Source organism: Molothrus ater, chromosome 8, assembly GCF_012460135.2.
Source record: "Molothrus ater isolate BHLD 08-10-18 breed brown headed cowbird chromosome 8, BPBGC_Mater_1.1, whole genome shotgun sequence".
Lineage (NCBI taxonomy): Eukaryota > Metazoa > Chordata > Aves > Passeriformes > Icteridae > Molothrus > Molothrus ater.
The window spans coordinates 33,711,625-33,733,703 of NC_050485.2; the positions used below are offsets into that span (position 1 = coordinate 33,711,625).

The 22,079-nt window shown below is 44.1% G+C and overlaps 1 protein-coding gene across 2 annotated transcripts in view; it reads left to right on the forward strand.

The window, feature by feature from the left end:
• DOCK1 (dedicator of cytokinesis 1) overlaps window positions 1-19,558 on the forward strand; it is a 278,548-nt gene extending 258,990 nt beyond the window's left edge. For both annotated transcript variants that reach the window (XM_036385303.2, XM_036385305.2), the window contains exons 50-52: window positions 2,719-2,872; window positions 7,163-7,308; window positions 16,609-19,558. In XM_036385303.2, the coding sequence (XP_036241196.1) occupies window positions 2,719-2,872; window positions 7,163-7,308; window positions 16,609-16,704 (396 nt within the window). In that variant the 3' untranslated portion in view covers window positions 16,705-19,558. The remainder of the gene's footprint in view (window positions 1-2,718; window positions 2,873-7,162; window positions 7,309-16,608) is intronic.
• The last annotated feature ends 2,521 nt before the right edge of the window (window positions 19,559-22,079 follow it).

Here is a 22,079-nt window from a genome sequence, read left to right on the forward strand (position 1 = left end):
AGAAGAAACTCTTTTGAGATCAGTTTACACAAGCACTTGCCCGATTCCCACTGCTGTCGTCTGGAATTTTGAACAGATAAAATCAAGGATGAGTTTAAAGATAAAATTTGTCTAAAAATTTTTGCGTGCTGGAGGCATCCCCTGTTAATGATGTGAAGGGAAATTTGGTAGGAATTCAGCTTTCCCTGTGTTCAACATTCATGTGCAAGTTCCCTTTTTAAGCTGAAATTACTCCCAAAGCACTCCTACCACCGTGCTGTCTGAAGAAAAAGGCATTTTGCTTTTTCCTGCATTAAGAACATGGAAGAAGAAAATTTGCTGGATTAAAAGTGGTTAAGAAAAAAAAATAAGGATTGGATTTTTTTAAAAAAGAAAACTTGGGAGTACAGGTTTGTCTAGAAATGGAAATTAAACTTTAAAAAGTTTTTAAAGTGACATTTTAGTAATTAGTACTTTAAGTTACTAAGTGTTTTATTACAGATACTGGATTCATTGTGCTGAGAATTTTACAGCTCGTTGTGCTGTCACTCATTCGGTTAAAACATTTCAGTTATTTGGTGAATTTTTTTAACAGATTCTTAGTTCTGACTTCTGAAATATTTGGGGATTTTACAGCAGAAGACAAATTTCCAGAGAAAATCATGTGAGAGAAACGCCAGTGGCCATCCCTATCTCTGCAGAGCTCCTGCTGCTCTTCCCAATAATGATGCTGTGTAAAGAAATGAGTGTTTCCAGTCTACTGTGGGCTCTTCTTTTTTCCAATCAAATGAATCACCATGGAAGAACATGGGGAAATTCTAAAACTGCAGAATTATTTCATGGAGTGTTTAGGTTTGCATGGAAAAGCAGCATTCAGAGTCTGTTTAATTGAATGGTTTAAGTACTCTTCCTCAAATTTCACTGCACTCACCATGAATTTATTGACTGATCAAACCCCAGGCCTTAATTACATAAAACAACAAAGATAAATCAAGCACTTGAGTATGTGAAGATACCAGTAATATCTTCATCATTTCCAACAGATTTATTATCTTCTTTTAAGTATCACATCAACTTCTTCAACATAAATTGTCGTTGTTTACTTTGATCCCAGGAGCTGAGAGCAAAGCCAGCTCTGAGGCCAGGTAGTTAGGAGAGCACTGGGAGGCTGCAGTTAGAAATCAGAAGAACAGGCTGTGTTTTATTGATTTGGTGGTGTCTAACATCACTCACCATTGATCTGCCCTTGGCTAGACCAGGAAAAATTAGCAATGGCTTCATTATGGATTGGTGGCCTCCCAAGAGCTCATATTCCTCTGCAGATCTGTGATTTGTGTGGAGCTTTCAGAGGAGCCCCAAGCTGTCAGTCACAGGAGAAGTTGACATTGATTTCACATTTATTTATTTCAGTAATTACAGAGTGGGTTAACTTGGGGACCTGCCTCCAGTTGGTTTTTCTCTTGATTCTGGCATGTTTCCTTCACCAATTAACGTGTTTTCCTTAGTTGCTTTTTTATCTGCCCCTGAAAAAGTGGTTGCTTAGCTTATCCATTCTCCTAAAAATACACTTGAAAGGATGTGGAGAGCAGAAACCTTTGGAATCTCTAGAATTTTATTTTAGCATCAAAACAATTTCTTAGAGGTCACCCTGAGGTCTTGATGAGCTTTCCACAAAAAGGTTCATACTTTTTGGTCATTCATTTGTTGTAGAAGGGTCTCACAGGCACAATCTTTGATGCAAAGCCTTTTAGGGTTTGTTTTCTAAAAAGAAAATTTCAGATTTCTCCTTCCCAACATACTTCATAGAAATCGAAACATTGGGAAATGACGAAATCCTTTGAAAAAGCCTGGATTGCTCCTGGCACTTTCTGTTTTGTCCCACTGCAGCACCTTGGAGTAATTCCCCTTTTAACTTCAGGCTGCTGCTCCATTTTCTGGGATCTGTTTGAAATAAAAGCTTCATTTTTTCCACTATGATCCCTGTTAATATGGAGGTGGTGAATGGGGAAATCAGTAGAGCTCAGAATTAAACTCAGTAAAAAGAATTGCCTTAACTAAAGCATGAGTTGCCCATCAGATTACAAATATCTTTTGAGGGTTCCTGATAGAAAATTTGAATGGATTATGAAGCAGCCAGAGGGGAAAAAAAGAAAATAGATATTTCAATTAATTCAATATTAGCACAATCAGGAGCCACCAAGAAAGTGTTTCTAGACAGATGATGTCTTCATCAAAAGAGAGTTTGATGAAGAGTGGGTTAACTTGGGGACCTGCCTCCAGTTGGTTTTTCTCTTGATTCTGGTTTGTTTCCTTCACCAATTAACCTGATTTCCTGGGTTGCTTTTTTATAATCATCTGCCCCTGAAAAAGCATTTGCTTTGCTTATCCATTCTGCTAAAAATACTCTTGAAAGGATGTGGGAAGCAGGAACCTGGTTAAATGGTTAAAGAGGTAAATTTTAGCAGGAAAGTAGATATGTGTGAGAAAAAATAAAGCTTTTGAGTGCTGTGTAATGTGCTGTGAGACTCTAAAGTTCCTCAGGTGTTACTAAACAAGTGTTTGGGGAATTAGCTCAGCAAACCAGGCCAGGCTGGGAGAAGGGAGGACCCTGGAGCTGGGACTCAGCAATATTGGCTGTTAGTGCTGCTGTCACCCTTTATGGCATCAAACCATGGCAGTTCCATCTCTGACACTCATTTCTCTGCTTTCCTTGCCCCCCTCCCTGGTTGTGTCCCCCAGATCAGCCCCCTGAGGCCGCAGAGACCCAAGAGCCAGGTGCTGAACGTGATGTCCAGCGAGCGGCGATTCTCCGTGTCCCCAGCGTCACCCAGCTCCCAGCTGAGCCCACCCCCCATCACCCCTCGGACCAAACTCGCCTTCAGCATCCAGCCCAGTAAGTCTTCTCTCTGAAATAAACTCCTTTTAGTGTGGAAATGCATGTCCTGAGCAGTTCTTCACACCCTGGCTTGAGTTGCACCATCACCAGGGTATTTCTTGCACCAGGTGTTGATGCCTCAGGTTTCAGCTTTTCTCTTTTTCCCATTCTGTGCTGCTTTAGTGTGTGGGTCTGGGCTCACATCAGGGCATGCTGAGCTCTGTGCACAGAGCAGGGAGACAAAACAATTCCTGCTCCAGCTGGGCACCAAGGACAAATGATCCAAATCTCAGCCCCAGAGCACAAACCCCGTGGGCTGGAGAGAGAAAAACAAGCAGGGTGGGACTGCAGGGGCTAAAGCTGGATGGGACAATGAACTGCAAGGTGCAAATGGAGCAGAACTGATCCCAGGGACAGAGCCCGTGCCCGGCCGTGCATTTTGGGGCCATTTTGGTTCATCTTGGGTGCAGCCCTGGCTGGGCTCTGGTGCTGCCCAAGGTGGATCCATGGAGGAGATGCTTTGAATAAATCCCTGCTTTATTCTTTAGAGCTCTGTCCAGCCTCTGTTCTAGGGCAGCCTGCACAAAGCATCAGTATTACTTAACCTCTTACCTTTGCCAGCAAAAATTAATTCAGTATTTTACAAAAGCAAGCAGAATCATTGCAGTGAAACAGTTCTTTTCAAGTCATCATTAACAATTAATTAGGTGTAGAGTAGCAGTCAAAAATTCATGTTGTACTTGATCCCATATTGAGTGTTTTGGAGCACAAAGGCTTAAAAAGTAATATTTTTTGTAAACATATATTAAAAAAAACTTCTCTTTGATATGTTGTGAGTACAAACCAGAAGGGAAAATAAAGGTCAGGCTTTTTGAAGTAGTTTTTGCTTGACATTGACATCTATCACTCAGCTTTTCTGTAAAGTATCATCTGTTTGCTTCAGTCTGTAGCAAACCCTATTGCAGAGCTGGGTGTAATCCAACACCTGTTTCTTTCCCAGTGCTCTTTCCCAAAACCTGTTATTCAGAGTTTGCAGCTGCCAGCGTGTGACAAAAAAGCAAAAAAATTACCTTTTTTATACATGTCCCCAAATCCAACTCCAGTGGCAAGAGTTCAGTGTTAGTAAGGAGGAGAAGAGATGATCAGTCTTCAGAAAAAAAATCTTTTCCATCAAGGTCACTGCTTTATTTACTTGCTGTGGTACTTCAAAATTTTTTCTCTTAAACAGTCAGACACACAAAGCAAATATTTTGATTACAATGAACTTATAACTCTCACCTTCCTTTACAATTTTATATCCAGAAACTAAAAACTAAAAATGCTAAAAACAGGGAATACAGAGAACTAGGGGATATATACTTCTGCAAAAGATATTTTAATTGGATTTTTTGATCATATGTAAGTTTTATTAACACTTAATTTGATTTCTCTCTTTTAAAAGTATCTGAAGTTACCAGGTATCTCTGAGAATATTTTTGTGCTAGAGATTGGTGGATGTTACATAAAATAGGATCAGCTTATTGCACCAGTCTAGAATCATTTCAGGAATTACAGTGATAATTTTTTTAGGAATTCCAAGGATAAAGAAGTTCCTTCAGAGCCCAAATTGGCTAAAAGCAGTTATTGGGTTGCTAAGCAATTCTGGCTGCCTGTTAGCTGGCACTTGAGGAGAAGGGAGTGGAAAATGTGATCATTAGGGTAAGATGAAAAAAAAAGGGTCCCTTAACTGATCCTTTGCCAGCTCCAAGATCTTCCCAGTGGCACATGTCCAGCAAGGAACAAATATTCAGAGCACACTCATCTGATGAACCACCTTGAATAATGAATTTCACTGAATAATGGGAGCACACCAGAAATTTGGGGTAATTATTTTAGTGACCTTCTTAGGGTGGTTCAGTTCAGCTGAGGAAATCAACAGATCTGCAGCAAATAGATTTTCTTGGGACAACACTTGGAATTGCTGGATTTGTTCAATACCTGCTGCAGGGAAGATGTTCCCTGGATTTCACTGAATTCTGGGGAAGATCAAATCATTGTTTCTCAGGATAGAATCTTCTTGTTCCACTAAACAGCTGCCAGATGAATGCAAACACTTTGCTCGTGTATTTCATGAGCTCTTCCTGTGGGTGGAAATGCTCTGCCCACACTTGCAGGGGTTTATTTATGTGGATCCTTCATCAGGGTGAGGTTGGGAAGGTGCCACGGACAGGCTGCAGGAAATTCCAGCTGCAGCAGGAGCTGGGGGATGTAGGGAAAGGGGGAGAAGCAGAGCAGGACACGACTGCAGGGACAGTCGGGTTCCATCCAGGTTCTTCAAGCAGAGTTGCCTCCACACCTTGTTTCCTCTCCAGCTCTGCTGAAAACATTCCTCAGATGTTTCCTGAAAACCTGCCTTTCCATGGGTCTTCCAAGGATCTGTTCAAAGAAACAAAGGATTTGGGTTATTCCTAACAAAATGGGTCTCACCATCCTCTTGGGAGCACCTTGGCTTAGGTGAAGTCAGAAGTTTTATCATGGAAGAAGTGAAACCTTGTTAGTTGAAAAAATATCATCTAGAATGCAAAGCTGAAGTGTTCAGGGGGGTTAAATTTACTTTATTTTTGGGAAATTGTGTGTTATTCCCCTCAGTTTCCCACAGAATGTTTACAAAGAGGCCTAAAAACAAAATATGGAAAGGTTTCTCTTTCTAAAGCAGCATTCAAGGTTTTGCTAAAGCTCTAACTAAACACACAAAAGAAAATGCCATTTCCCAAATTTTTCCCTATATTATCCTAAACTGCATGGAGAAACCAACCAAAAATTCAGATATCAACATATGTAGCTAAGATACAGATGTTCAGTAGTGGGGGAGCTGTGCAGGACCTGTGCCAGGGAGTTGCTTTGTGACGTTAAATATCTCAGATTCCTGAGTTCTTCAGAATGGATGGGGAGTTCATCCAGAATGGAGAGGGAAGTTCATTCCCAGAATCAATCTTTAGTTTCAAATGCACAGTGTGGTTTTCCAGCTGCAGTTCAGTTCCATGAAGGAGGAGATTCTCATGGAGATGCAGAAAGGAAACTCTTGGGAATGTCTGGGCAATGGAGAAATCCTCTCTGTAGAAAGGGAAGGATGAAAAACAGGAGCAATGGAAAAAGCAATGAGAAATTCAGGTCCTGGTGGACAAACAACATTTTCAGCCTATTGGAGAGGAAGCCAGTGAAAATGTAGAGTCCCAGGATGGAAAATAACCTTTTTCTTCATGTAGTCAAGAGTTCAGGTGGAAGGATGAGGAGTAAAATTACAGTTTTCAGTGACAAATCAATAGAGCCACCTTAGAGTTAAATTGTGTTGTGAGAGGCCATTTTAGAGAACAATAAAATCACACTTTTAATAAAATATTGATATGAGCTTTGCAATAAAAACGTCTGCATAAATAAGTCCTCTCTTGTTTCACAAATCACCCCAGTAAAATAAAATAGAAATCACCTTTTTTTTTTCCTAAATAAAGTTCCCTAATTTATAAACAAATCATTTCAGTTTCTTGTCTCGTAGAGATCGCGGTGGGTTTTATTAAAATGACTGAATTAAAATGACTGTATTAAAATGACTGAATTACCCTGAAATACACCGTGGGGGGATTTCTCCCCAAAAACCTATGTATCACTCAGGCCTCAATACACTTTATTGTCCCTCAGGCTATTTGCCTCTCCAGCACATACCTGGGAGGATTTATCTGCTAAGAAAAGGGAATTTTCTACCTAGCACACAGGAATAATAAATGTTTGGTACTTTCTCGTGCATGATTTTATTTACTCAACAACTAATGGCTGCTCATTTGTTATAGTTACCTGGAGCCTGAAAGTTTTGGAGAGAGATGTACTTAATTCCAGGCTTTCATTTGTGCATTTTATTAACAGGGAACTTTGATTTTACTGGGAGAAAGTCAATAAAACTTAGCCAGATTGTATTTTCCTTGTGCACTTTGCAAAACTTTTTGATGTACAATGTGTTTTAATGTGCAAGGCGAGCTTGAAGGTGGGGAGATTATATTTTCTAAGCCATTAATATTTTGGTGGGAAACATGAAACAAAAAATATGTTTAATTAAAAACAGGGGGTTGTTCAAGTATTTTGAGGGCATTTTAAAGTGAGTCCAAGGACAAGTTGGGCAGGGCTTGGAGCAAGTGGAGGGTGATAGTGGAAGGTGATGGTGGAAGTCCATCACCTCATGGATCACTGGGTGATCCATGAGGTCCCTCCCAACCCAAACCATTCTGGAATTGCAGGATTCAGCTGCTGGCAGGGTTAACCCAGTGTTGTTTCTTGCAGATCTGGAGCTGAATGGGATGTCCAGCTCCGACATCCCCGACGTTCCCCCTCCTCTGCCCCTCAAAGGAAGCACGGCCGACTACGGGAACCTCATGGAGAGCCAGGACTTGATCAGCCCCACCACCTCCCCCCCTGCCCACCAACGGGTGAGTCCCACAGAATGAGCCCTTCTGCAGTTCTTGTCCCTGAGAATGAGCCCTTCTGCAGTTCCTTATTCCCAGAGAATGATCCCTCCTGCAGTTCTTATTCCCTGAGAATGATCCCTCCTGCAGTTCTTGTCCCTCAGAATGATCCCTTCTGCAGTTCCTTATTCCCAGAGAATGAGCCCTTCTGCAGTTCTTGTCCCACAGAATGATCCCTTCTGCAGTTCCTTATTCCCTGAGAATGATCCCTTCTGCAGTTCCTTCTCCCACAGAATGAGCCCTTCTGCAGTTCTTGTCCCTGAGAATGATCCCTCCTGCAGTTCTTGGTCCCTGAGCCCTCCCAGGGGAGTTGGGATCCTGCTCCTGCATCCATCAGCTGATCCAGAGGGCTCTGCAGTGCCAGGAGGGTGGGGGAGCAGCAGAACCTGAAGGAAAGTTGGCTTCACTCTGGGCAATTCCAAGGCAGATGTTGTCAGGTTTGTTGGGCAGGGAGCTTTAACCAGCAGGAGCAGCAAATTGGATTTAAAGCCTTTCAGTCCTGTGTCAGGAAAGGAAATAAAACATGAACCTGCCACCTTGCCTTCCTGGAGCTCTGCTCTGCCAACGTTCAGTCACCACTCATTTATTTCCTTGAGGCAAACTCGTGTCCCCTTTGAGGCAAGGAGCTCAGAAACTCTTCATCACCAACAGGGTTTGCAGCTTTCTGAGGAAAATTCTCTTTTTCAGCTTTGTTTCCTGTAGCTGGAAGCTTTTAAAAATAATGTGGTCCTTTTCTTTAAAGCAGCGCTTTTGAGAAATGCCTTTTATTTTCTCTATGGGCAAAAAAAATACATTTCATGGGGTATGGAGTGTTGATCCTGGCTGGTGCCCACCAAAGATGCTCCATCACTCCCCTCCTCTGCTGGGCAGGCAGAGAAAATACAATGAAAGTCTCAATGAAAGGGTTGAGATAAGGAGAGGGAGAGATCACTCACCCCTTGCCCTCAAAACAGGCACAACTTTGGGAAATTAATTGAATTTATTACCAATCAAATCAGAGCAGGGCAGTGAGAGCCCATGAAGTCACAAGTTTTCTTTGACTCTGAAATGTCAAATTTTGACTGAGCTGTTTTGTGGGAAAATTCCTGGCAAAAGAAGTTTTGCTCCCTTTTCGTTGGCAGAGGTGTCATCCGGGATCCCTCTGAAGTTCACCATTCCAGTGAAATTCTGTGGAATCATTTGCTTTCCAGCCAATTTCATGGTGGCAGAAATGCAGAAATCTCAGCAGAGGAGGCGTCAGGCAGGAGTTTGGTTTGACCCTTTGGAAGAGTTGTGTTCAACACAGATTGTCCCAGTGCAAGAGTCCAGCTTTTCCATGGCTGAAATTGTGCCTTTGTTGTTGCAGAAATTGACTTTTTTGAAATGTTTTACCAATTTACCAATTCAATTCAGGCTGAATGGTAAAATGAAAATACAGGTATAGAAGGAACTTCAGGAGTGAGAATAGAGATATTCAAAACATGTTTTACTCTTTATTTGCATATACTGGAAAATCCTGTTTTCCAATCCTCTCTTCCATAGTTTTTCCCCATGGCTGGATCATTTTAGTCAATATTTTCATTTTCCCTTGCATTTCCATCAAACTTTACTGCACTTCTAACCTTATAACCCATTTCCCCAGCATCTGTCTCAGGGGCCAGCTCTCATTTGTCCTGAACACAGCCCTCTAAGTGGAAAATTACAGAATGTACAGCAGGGCTGCCAGGAGCTTTGTCTAAGGAATCCATCCCCAAGAAGAAAGCTGAGAAATTCACATTAGGATTCACTTTTCCTCAACTCCTTCCTGCATAAACTCCAGAGTACTACATTCATTTTGTGTGATGTACTGTAAGGTTTAGGCTGTGGTAGTAGCTCAGGATTGCTAAGATGAGTTCAGTTTTTAGCTAAAAACATTAAACAGTGGTAAGAAATAAAATCCTGGCAGCCAGGGTTTGTTTTTTTTCCTGACTGGTGAGGCTTTTGGAAGGGGATTCCACTCTGGGGATAGATGTTTTTAGTTACTGTATGACTCCCAAATGCCATGGAGGTGTGGTTTTGGGAGCCCACACCTGAGATAACTGAGCCTGATTTGCTCTGTGACCCTGTGCAGCTCCTGTACCTGCCACAAGCAGCATTTCCACATCATTAAATGGGAGTTCAGAAATATGGTACCAATATGCTCCCGTGGTTTTTTGCAAAGTTTTAATCAGCTGTTAATATTTTTGCTCTTTCCAGTCTTGATTGCTCAGGCTCCCCTCATTTTTTTTATTACATTTTGTCTCTGTAGGAACAGAGCCCATTTTTTAACATCTGGTGGGGAAGGGCATCAGGATTTAATAGCTCAGCAATGCAATCAGATACAAGCTACATCTTCTTATCTAACTGCCCACAATTTTCTCCAGCATCTGTGTTTTTCTAAGCTTTCCAGGACCATGGAGTGGGGTTTCAAGGCCTGGCAGAAGGGTCTAAAGGAGCTCTGTCCAGAGCCACCTGTCCTGTGCAGGGCCAGGAGCGGCACTCGCTGATCCTCGTGCGTCCCCTCCACCGCAGCAGATTCTGTGATTCTGTATTCGCTTTAGAATTGATTTTGGAGAAGGTTTCTAATCTTATAACAATCACTCTGTGCCTTTATTTCATCAGGCTGCTAGGAAGGAAGCTTTTAAAGAACATCAAGAAAATGAGTAGTGCTGGACATGAGAGATCAGATGGGCAAATTCTCATTGCTGCTGTGATTAAATCCCACTCCACAGTTTTAATGACTTATGTTTCATGGGTCAAATAGCTCCATAATTCATAACTGGATAATTCTCTGCCTGGTAAACTGATCATCTTTTAAATTACACTGCCGTTGTATCGGTGAAGAAAAATCAGTAAAACCTATTAGAGATAAGATTATCTGAGTAGCTTTTAAACTGGAAATATCTCCTTGTGTGAGGAATGATTGTGTTTTTCACTCTGGTTGTCTTGCAGTGGGTTATGAAAGGCAGGAAAAGTGCTGTAGTGAACTAAAAGCAGGCAGCCAGAAAGGAATCAGATGCTCCAAGTCAAACTGCAGGCAATAATGTCATTTTTGAGACAGCAATCTCAGATATTCAGAGTCCAGTGTTACCTTGGTCTACCTGAAGTCTTTAATCCAGGTGATCACCTCATTATCATTTCCTGGTTGTCCCTTACTCCTTGTTAACTCTGAGACCTTTGTAGATATTTTCTTGCTCCCTGTGATTTGTTCTGCTAAAAATGTCCTTAATAATATATGGGAACATAAAAAAAAAAAGAGAAATCTACGACTCCTGCAAGGATTATTATTACATCAAGGGATTCCTTTAGGCACTTATCATTCTTTATGGGCTCATCCTCACCCTTGCATACAAATCAACCTCCTGCTTAGTATTCAGAGCAGGGAGGGAGCTCAAAGAAAATAGATAAAGGAGCACTTGGGTTGCTAATATTGGCTATAACACTTGCTAAGCATGGGGTAATGGTTGGGATGGGAACATCTCCATCAATCCAGCACAGGTGGAACGTGGGGATGGCTGAAGCCTGCAAGGAACACAACAGCCTTGGCTTGACTCTGCTGTGTGGGGATTATTCTGCTTGCTCATTGGGATAAAACTGGATGATATATTCACATCTAACACACAGAAGGCACAACCCAGGGGGATTTTTCATGTGTTGCAATGCAGGTGCTGCAGTGCTGGAAATTCTCTCTTGTAGCAGCTGCAGTGAGCAAAAACTGACCTGAAAGGCTTCAGCAAATGTGTTGTCCTCATGTGGACAGGGAGAGAGAGGCTGGAAATGCAGCTGGAACCGTGGAGGAGCAGGGAATTAGGAAACACAACTTGAGGGGTTGCAGTAACAGCCTGCAGCTCCTCTCTGATCTCTGCTGGCTGGGAGCAGGCACAGGAGCCAGGGGGTGGCTGGAGCTGTGTCAGGGCAGGTTCAGGCTGGATTTCAGGAAAGGTTCTTCCCCCAGAGGTGCTGGCACTGCCCAGGCTCCCCAGGGAATGGGCACAGCCCCGAGGCTGCCAGAGCTCCAGGAGCCTTTGGAAAATGTGCCCAGAAGAAAAAAACAAAATACAGGGTTTATTTGCCATCTGATCATTATTTTTGCCTGCTGGGGATGGGAAACCTTGCAAGCCTTTCCTCCTGTGCCAGTCCCTCACTCCTCAGTGGGTTAAGATGTTGCTAAGCAAGGAGTTTCTGAAAAATAGTAAGTATCCAGGTCAGTGGACTGCCACTGCTTTTTACAGGATTTGGAGTGAAACCTGTGTTCTCCTTCTGCTGTCTGCCCAGCCCTGTGATGTGTGCCTTGGTCCAGTCCAGGGAGTGGCCGTGTCCCACTCTCCATATGGGATCAGGGCATGGTTTGGGCCATGCTGGTGTGCTGCTTTTTCTGTCTTGCAGGAGCTGGGCCTTCAGTGAGGCATGCAGGGTCAGTCTGGAGTCTAAAGCTGATTCTGAGGGTTTGCTCATCACTCCTGAGTCTGTTTGTATATGGACTGGAACAGGGAGGCAGTGCTGGGGAATTCGAGCATCATCCAGTGAGAAATCCTGATGGTGTCCACGTGGAGAAATGGGGTTGCACAGAGGGAAGGTGGCCTTAGCTGTGCTCCAGCAGAGCTGGCACACTCCAGGAGCCAGGTCCTCCCTGCATGAGGGGTGCAGAGCCCTGACAGGTCCAGCTCTGCCCTCATCCACTGCCATTGTCCCCCACAGGAGCATCCCTCCAGGCAGAGCCTGCCAGAAATCATGGGGAAAGTCACAGGGTCATCAGTTTGGGTTGGAAGGGACCTTAAATCCCACCCAGTGCCACCTCAGCCATGGCAGGGACACCTCCCACTGTCCCAGGTGCTCCCAGCCCCAGGGTCCAGCCTGGCCTTGGGCACTGCCAGGGATCCAGGGGCAGCCCCAGCTGCTCTGGGCACCTGTGCCAGGGCCTGAGCATCCTTCCAGCCCAGAATTCCTTTCCAATATCCCATCTAAATCTGCCCCTTGTCAGCTTAAATCCATTCCCTGGGTCCTGTCCCTCCAGGCCTTGTCCCCAGTCCCTCTCCAGCTCTCCTGGAGCCCCTTCAGGCCTGCAAGGGGCTCTGAGCTCTCCCTGGAACCTTCTCCTCTCCAGCTCTCCAGCCTGGCTCCAGAGCAGAGGAGCCCCTTTGATCTGCTCTGGGGTTCTGACCTGGAGCAATTCCCTGTTTGCCATTTTGAGGCATTTCTGCTGTTCCCTGTGAGGGGCTGGGGGTGGGACACACATCTCTGCAGGAGAGCCCTTCCAGCTCCTCTCCCTGATCCCAGGGCACTCCAGCAAGGGCAGGTAATGGCTGTGCCACAGAGTCAAATGAGACTCTAATAGATGATGGATGAACCAGGGGCTAAACAGTCATTTCCCATCAGTTACCTGCTGGATTCTGCACAGAACTTTGCTCCCTGGGTCAAACAGCCAATTAGCTTAAACTGTCTGTAATTTGGCTGCCATTAGTGGAGTTGGGCTGTTCTCCCTGCTGGAGAGTTATTCTTGCCAGAGCCTCACACTCAAATGTTATTTTTCATTGCAGATATGAAATAATCACGTTGTTGTCAGGCACCTCAGCTCCGTGCTGAAGGAACAACTCAGTGTCTGAAACATTTTCACAGTCCTGGGTGGCTGATGGTCTATTTACATCCCATTTCTGCTGCTTCTGACCTAATTAGATCCCTTAATTCTTCCAACCAAAGTGCTTGTCCCTGGATCTCCAGAGCGTGTCCTATCGATGACCACTGAATTTCAAAGAGTTCCTTGCCCAGGAAGAAATCTCATGCAGTGCCTCAAAGACCCTTTTGGAGAGTCAAATCCTGTTTGATTTTTTTTGTAGTTGTTTCTTTTAACAGTATTCCATAGACGAAGAACAACTCATCTCTCATTTTGCTGCTTGAGAGTAACAGAAAAAAAAAAATTTAAAAAAGCATTTTCTCATCTTCTGTAATTGATTTTTACTACATCTTGAACACGCCTGGTGTAGTGCAGTTTATATCTCTCTGGAAGAGAAGACAGACAAATGTTTTTAAACTTGATTCTTTTCTGTATCAGGGAAAGAAAAAAAAACCAGCAAACAAATGGGAGCAATTTCATGTCTGAAGCAGCAGGAACAGATTGTTTCTGTGTTGCAGATGTGCCTTTTACATAAGGTTTCTGCTTCCCCTGAGGTACCCCTGAGTCAAGGATTCTGCCCAAAATAGGTTGGGATGTGAAGCAGCAGCCTCTGTCAGTTTGTCAGGAAGGAAAGGGAAGAGTCAGGTTCACAATTAACCACTGAGATATAAACACCAACTCGGCACAGAGACTCTTAATTAAACACAAAATCAAGGCAGACTCTATTTTTATTGCAAAGTTTCTGAGGGGAAGCACAGCACAGATGAACTTTATAAGCCTGAAAATGGTTTTTGTGAGTGTGGTGTCAAAGGGAGGGAGGAAATGTGGTTGAACTTCTTCTGTCCTGGGATAAAAGGAAGCCCTGGGAGTGATGCTTTGGAGTTGCCCCAGCTCCACAATGGAATGTTTTGTCTTGCAAAATCCCCAACAGTGTCACCCCAACCAGCATTACACATCCTACTTAATATATTCATTGGGAGCTTATTATATAAATGAACATGTGCTAAATTTATCCGACTTTCTAATGGAAATTGTAAATTCAATTATAATAATTATCTACCTATCTCTGCTATTTTTTTCTGCCTAATTTGCTTGCAGAATCTGAGCTTGGGTAGGTTTTGAGCTTGTTATTTATAGCATATATATTTAGCTTCTTCTCATTGTATTTGCATTGTCTCTGCTTTTCAGAACCAGGTTTTCAGGGCTGATTTGATTGTTCTCTGATCAATATGAAGGGGCTCATTTGGTTGAGAAATGCCTTTGATCTAATTGAATTGAGAATTATTGCCAATAGAGTGTTATTTAAATTCAAAATGGATTTGCACAAATGATGCTATCAGCAGAGTTGGTGGGTTTTTTTCCTGGTGATGAATATGAAGTTAAAGAGAGCAAAGCAGGGAGGAAAGTTTTATTTTATTTTATATTTTGTGCTGTGTTTTTGAGGGGCACGTGGTTTATGGAGTTTGAAGGCAGTGTCAGCTCCATGAGATGTTCATGTTCTGCAGACCACCAGCATTTCCCAGAGCTTTCCCAGAGCCCTTGCCTGGATACAGGAGTGTAATTAAGCAAGTTTTCAAAGGTTTTGGAATCTTCTGATCCCAACTGACATTTATTCAGGTGCCTTAGCAGGAATTCAGGAGTTAACATGCCAAGTTAAGAGTGGATTTGCTCAGGTAGAAGAAATATTTAATAGTTCTGGCTGCAGTACTTCAGAGGCAGATCAGCAGTGGCATTTTAATTAAAAACCAAACAAAATCTTCAGTTTTGCATGTAGTAAAAAAATTAATTTCTTATTTTATCTGCCTTTCATATTAATCTGCTGGCTTTTCTGACTCAGAGATCGTCGTGTCCCACTGGAAGCTGGGAACAAGCTGGAGCCTGCTGTGGGACATCATGGCATCATTTAGGGTGGGGAAGGCCACTAAAATCATCCAGTCCAGTGTTCCCTCAGCAGCAGATCAATCCCAATGGATTTCCAGAGTGCCAGAGAGCATTTTGAAGCCAAGGAAGAGGCTGGGAGCAGGCAGAAAGAGCAGTGGTGGTGCTGGAGGGGCTGGGAAATGGAGAGTGGATGGAGCAGAATGGAGAGACAAGCTCAGGGCATGGCTCACCTTGGGGGTGGTTTGGGATCCCTCTTCCTTTGCCTGGGAGGAATGAGGAAAGGTGTAAAATGGAGTGGAAAGTGCTGCTGTCCAGGCAGGATAGAGGAAAGAGATTCCAGCAAAGATCCAGCCAGCCTGGCTCTGCCAGTTTGCATTCCTAGCTTTCTCCTTAGTCTGTGATCAGTAAAACTGTCTGGTGAAATCTCAGATTTCAATGCTGGCTTCAAACCTGCTTGGGAGAGCGTGTTTGGTCACCTTAAAGGTTGTTTTTCATCTGCTCTTACTCATCTCTGCCAACTCCCAGTCATGAGATTGCAGGAGCATCAGGAGCTGCTCTGAGCAGAGGAGGGACTGGGATGTCCTGGCATCACCCTGAGCCTCTCTCCTTTCTGGGGCAGCATCCTTGGACAGCTTTGAAAAGGACCAGCTTTGGTTCTGTGCACTTCCATGGGGTTTCTCAGTTGTTTAGGTACAAGGATCTTCCTGATCCTGACAAACCATCAGGAATCCTGTCCAGCACTGAGGTATTGCAGCTTCTTGGGCTCTTCTTGCAGAGGTGGTCAAGGAATTTGGGCAGAGCTGGAGCTCCTCAGGCTGTGCCTCTGTGGAGCCAGCAGCTGGTGCTGGGCTGGGGGAGGCAGGGCAGAACAAACAGCTGGGAAAGCATCACTGGGCTTGGAGAAAAAAAAAGGCCCTGACTGGGGAGTGGGGGAGAATCGTAGGGAAAAACAAAGCCAGAGCAGAGTTGATGAGCTGTGACACTGCAGCACAGGCTCTGGGAAACCTGTGCTGCCTGCACAGCCAAAATCTGGGAAAACCTGCCTGCAAACTGCAGTGTTCTCCAGCTCTTTCTGCCACAGATTTTATCACTTGTAGGTTACAACATAAGGGAAAAAAGGTCCTAATTTCCATAATGGCTTTTTTAATTTGTCCAATTAGCTGGTGATTCTGACTGGGGATGTTTTTCTGTTGTGAGATATGTAAAGTGATTTAAAATACATATATTTGAATGTTGTGCATTTCTGTTTGGAATATTTTAATTATAACTCCGTGTGTAATAGTAAATTGTGAGTTACTTATCTCTCTAAATGATTTTAAATTTTTTTGGTTTTTTTTTAAATATTTCTGTTCTAACTGTGCAAAAAACAAAACATAATGGAAAAGCAATGAAGCCATTGCTTCAGCTTGGTTTTTAAGCTCTGAGTGCCTAGAGGCTGAGGGCAATCGATACAGACCAAGAAATCAATATCCTATCATGATATAAAGTGGGGAATTATAAACTTCTCCAGTGCTTTCAAAAGATTTTTCCCTTAAATATTGAGCTAATTAATCCTGAACTCTTGAGAGATTTTTTTTCACTGTCAAAAGTCAAAGTTATATTTAAAAGTAATGGCTGAGAGCGTTCTGTGTTCACAGCAGATTCTGCAGGGAGAGGTTTTTGTGAGCCAAAGGGCTCCAGACTTACCTGCTGCCTCTTGCACTTAGAGATGACTCAAAAACGTTGCAGAATTCCATTCTTTCCTAACATGACCTGCCCAAATTGGTTTTTTCCAGCACCTGCCTCCTCCTCTGCCCAGCAAGACTCCGCCGCCGCCGCCTCCCAAGACGACGCGGAAGCAAACGTCTGTTGACTCTGGGATTGTCCAGTGAAGAAGGAAGCGGGTTATTTTCCAAAGATCAAGCTGTAACAATTCATTTCCCTAAGTATTTTATGGTCTATAATGTTTACCTCATTCAGGTGTGCAGTATCTAACATTTAGTGCAATGGTAACTCCGTAAGAAATCCGTTTCTCGCCGTGCGTCGGACCCAACACTACATCCCCTTGTTTTTGGGATCATTCCCTCCCATAACTTGAAAGAAATCTGGATTTCTACTTGAGACTGGGAACTCCCATCAACTGACAGAACCCTCTTCCTAAACCTTCTCCCTGCTTCTGGATAACGCCAGGCACAGAGCTAAACGTGGAGATTAAAACGAGAGCTGGAAATGTTGTACCTAAAGATTTTGGGTACCTCTGGAGTTTCAAATGAGCAGAGTTTTTGTACCTAATCTCAGTGTATATAGGAATCAATGACAATATTCACTTGGAATTCAGGGCAAGAGGAGGTTTCCCAGTGAGGTGAAGCTGCTGTAGGATTTCCCTGAATAACAGGGATTTTAGCCCAGGGTTAAAAATCAGACACCGCTGATTTGTGAAATTGGTCTGTGTTACAAATAACCTGATTGCAATGAGCAAAGTGGGGATTTGGGGCTGCCTTGGCCACAGTGACCACGATGCCATCGAGTTTAAAACCTCTGGTGAGAGGAGGAAAAGTTCCAGCAGAACCTCCCCTCTGACCAGGAGGCTGCTCAGGGAATTTGTAAGGTCCCCTGGGAAAATGTTCTTGCAGGTGCTGGGGTCCATCAGTGCTGGTCCCTTTTTAAACATCACCTCCCAAGGGCACAGGAGCAGCAATTCCCAAATGTTGGAAGTCAAGCAGAGCTGGCTTGGCTGAACAGGGATCTCCTCTTGGAAATCAGGTGGAAAAGGAAGGTGTGTGCCAGTGGAAGCAAGGTCAGGGGGCATGGGAACAACACAGAGCTGCAGCTCCCCACTACAGGGAGAAAATTCCTGTGGTCAAAGCTCAGCTGGAGTTGGAGCTGCCAGAACCATTGGGGACAAAAAAAAAAGAAGTTTTTTCAAATATATCAATAGCAAAAGGCAGTGTAAAAATATCATCAGCCCACTCTAGGGTGGGGATGGGCACCTCACAAACAGGGACAGGGACAAGGCAGAGGTGCTTAACACATCCTTTGTCTGTCTTCAACGTGGGTCACAGACCAAGAGGGTCCCAGTGCCCTGAGCTGGAGGATCATGACTGTGACAATGATCAACTCCCAGTCAGCCTGAAACTGCAGGATCTGCAGCCCCAGCTGAACCCCTGCAAATCTATGGGCCCTGATGGGATTTATCCAGAATCCTCAAAGAGCTGCTGATGCCATCATAAAACCCCTCTTGATGATTTTTGAGCAGTCTGGGGAATCCAGAGAGGTCCCAGCTGACTGGAAGCTGGGGAATGTTGTCCTGATTTTCAAGAAGGGCAAGAAGGAGGACTCTGGAAGCTACAGGCCCAGTAAAATCATGGAGAAGATTATTCTGGGAGGTCCTGGAAAGCACCTGGAGGACAATGCAGTCATGGGTCACAGCCAGCACAGCTCCATGAGGGAAAGTCCTGCTTGTGGAACCCAATTTCCTTTTACAGCAGGGTAACCCAGCTGGCTGATCCAGGAAAGCCAGGAGATGGAACCTTTTTGGACTTCTGCAAAGCTCTTGTTACTGTCTCCCACGGGATCCTTTTGGACAAAATGTCCATCCTACAGCTGGAGGAACACATCATGGGATGGGTGAGCAGCTGGCTCAGGGGTGGGGCACAAAGGGTGACACCAGAATGGCACCAGTCACAATGTAAATAAGACATTAAACTGTTAGAGGGTGTCCAAGGGGAAGGGCCTTGAGGAGAAGCCGTGTGAGGAGCAGCTGAGGGCGCTTGGGACGTTCAGCTGGAGGAGAGGAGACTGAGGGGAGACCTTGGTGGGTCAGCAGCATCCTCCTGAGGGGAATGCCACAATTCATTGTCACAATCAGGGACAGGAGCCAGGGAATGGCTGGAGCTGGGCCTGGGGGGTTTAGGCTGGATTTAGGGAAAGGTTCATCCCCAGAGGTGCTGGCACTGCCCAGGCTCCCCGGGGAATGGGCACAGCCCCAAGGCTGCCAGAGCTCCAGGAGCCTTTGGACACTGCTCCAGGGTGGGATTTTTGGGATGTCAGTGCAGGGATAAGAGCTGGGCTGGATGATCCTTGAGGGTCCCTCCCAGCTGAGGATAACCTGTGACTGATGGGCTTTGTAAAATCAGTCCCTGGTGATCACCCACTGCCATTGAGCTGCGGTGTCCATGAGGGGGAAAACAAGGAAGCCTTGGAGCTGTCACAAGCACGAGGGTATGGCAGAGAAAACAGTGAGCAGAGAGGAGACTCCTGGTCATTCTGAACCTAAATGTTGAGTACAGAAACGGGAAGAGCTTTTTCCTTTCTCTGTTGTGTAATATTTCATGTTGGATTAGGATGAACTGAACGGAATCACTTTGTCCTTGTGCCATCATTCTGTACAGTGTTTGTATATATGATGGTTTTTAGAATGTTTTAGTTTTTATGGTGCCTGCTTTTCACGTCATAATGATTAATGTGCCTGCAAAGAATGCTTTACGTATTCTTAATTTCCTAATTGCTGAAAGTGTAAAGAAAAGACAAAAAGCGGTTTTTTTCCAGATATTAAGCTCTGAGAAATATCAGACTGATGGGATGGGGTTTTGGGAGGGAGGAAGGAAACTAACTTTATATTCTAGTGGTTTTTTATTGTCATCACACTTTGGTTTTTTTTATTATCTACAATCTTTTTACTCTTACAGTAGATTGTTTTTAAATATACCACTGACTCAAAAAATAAACTGTTATTTTAAAAGCTTGTCTAAGAAAATGAATACATTCCCTGGGTATTTTTGGTCCTCACTGCAGAATTTTGGGAACTAGTGCATTATGTAGAAGGCTGTGTATACACTTTCTTTTTTTCAGGACAGTTTAGGAGGGGAACTCATGAGAAAACTGAAATCTTTTACTGTGCTGTTGTGGTTGTCCCTGCAGGTTGGAGCTAAAACACACATCAGCACTGAGAACATCCATCCCTGTGTGCTGTCCATGCCCAAAATGATGGCTTGGGTATCTCTAAGTGAATGCTTCAGAAAACAGATGACTTTTATGTAATATTTTCCACCTCAGGTACCTGCTACACGGTGCAAGTTCCAAGCAGAAGTGACTTTACACAGCAGTAAAACAACACTGTTGTTAACAGAGGCAGAAAAATTGCCCTTCTCATAAAAAGTGGCTCCTGTGGTCAATTACATATTCTCATTTTTTTGCCTCAAACCAAGGTGTCACTTTGGATCAAACAAACACACTTTTCCTTGCTGTAAAATCAGCTCCTGGAGTGTCTCAGGATTTACTGTTGGATCTCATCCTGCAATTCCCTCTTTGTTTTGTTCCTATAATCTCTGCTCAAGAGGAGCAGGCAGGGAGGGATTCTTGGCTGCAGTCAATCAGATATCTGTGGTCAATCAATAATGTATTACAACTCCAATTCCATAAATCTTGTATTTAATTGAGAATTGCTTTGGAGGCTGCTCTTGCTGCTGCTCGTGCTGGGATGCTGGGTGAGTTTTCCTCTTTTCTGTTGCATTTGCTTCGTAAAGGATGGGAGGAGCTTTCCCACTGACCTTTTGGTGGATGCCTGTAAATTGTATTTCTGATAATGTGTTTGTTTTCCCACGTCCCTGGCAAATCCCTGTGCTCGTGCAAGTGTTACAATTCAGCCCTGTGGGACTCCTCAAACATGAGACTCCAAATCAGTCTCACAGCACAAACTCCAGATCTGTGTGTGTGTGTTTTACCAATATGCAAGCTGAGCCTGGGAATTGAAAATCAGGCTGTCAGAGCTGCTCCCAGACCCGAATTGTCACCCTTTTACAATCTGACAGCTCCTGGGCTGTGCCTTGTGCAGAAGCCAGAATGAATCGGGGCCCTCCTCAAAGCGGGGTAAAAACACACTTGAGCAAAGCCAGCAGCTGATTCCTCACAGGCAGTGGACAGTCCCAGGAATGATGTTATGATGTTATTTCTCATGGTTTGCTCTCTCCTTGTCAGTCCAGTTGGGAGTCAGAGCATCCCAGTGCCTTGGGAATTCCTTGTCACATTGTTGGGACACAGCTGGGCTAATGCAGAAGAGCTCCTTGTGAAACAATTCAGAAAAGAAACTTATTTGACTTGTACCAGTGGTAGGATCTCCTGTCCCTTCCATCTGCCCCATTCCTGTGGGAATTCATCCCTAAATGGCTTCAAGGAGCCTTTTGCTCTCCCCAGCCCGTGCCCTGAGCTGCATGTGGAGAAGGTGAGGTTGGGATAACCTGGTTTATTTATCACCTCTTTATCCTCCCAGGGCCTCCACAGCCAAAGGTCCCACTCAGACTTGATTCAAATCAATATTTCTGTTACAAAGTGACCCATCCATCTTTTCCATAGCAGACCTTGGCCAGGGAATTGGCAGGATCCACAGGGGCCAGGTTTTCACCACTTGGGACAAGTCAGGGATTCACTTCCCTCTGCTCACACTCAGAGCAGCTCCTTGGGGCTTTGTGACACAAATTTCCCTGAAAGAGGAATTCAGAGGTGCCAAGTTCACCTCTGAATAGTGGAAAAAAACCAGAATTTCAGTGGCCACTGAATTTCACTTTGTGAAAGTTAACTCACAGTGCCGGGATAAAAGGAGATTCCTCAGTTCCATTTCCCTGAGTCTCAGCCTGGGAGTGAGGGTGGATTTTACAGGTGCATAGATCAGTCCCACACAAAACCACTCAAGATTTGGACAGTGGCTGTTTGCTTTTTAATCACATTTATTTTCACTGGGAAGCTCAACACAAAGGTCACTCCTCAAGCTCGTTCCTGTAATTGACATTTATGATTACTGAGTGTCTCCCAGGATATCACAAATTCTGAGGGTAAAAATGCTTCAAAATTCAGTTTTGTCTTAACATTGGCATTTTTCTTTACCTTGCCTGTAGTTCTGTGTGACTTAACAAAGGCAAAGGATGAAAAATTTGCAGTGAAATTGTATTTGTTTGTGATATATGAATAGAGATTCATGTGAGTGCAGGTGCAGCTGTGTATTCATGCACACCCACCAAACACATTTTTAATGTGATACATCTCATTTCACTGACTGGTTGAGGTCTCCACCTTCTTGCTTGATGTTAAACATCTTCTCTGTCAATTCTTGTGGCCTCTTTGGGGACCATCCCGTGCCAGAAGTGTGCCACGGTGTGAGCCGGGCTGGGGCTGCATCCCCTGCACAAACCAGGTAAGGATTTTCCAGTTTCCATCCTCACCTTGCTCTGTGGTAAATCAATAAATGGGAGCATGTGTAGAGATTCCCCCATGG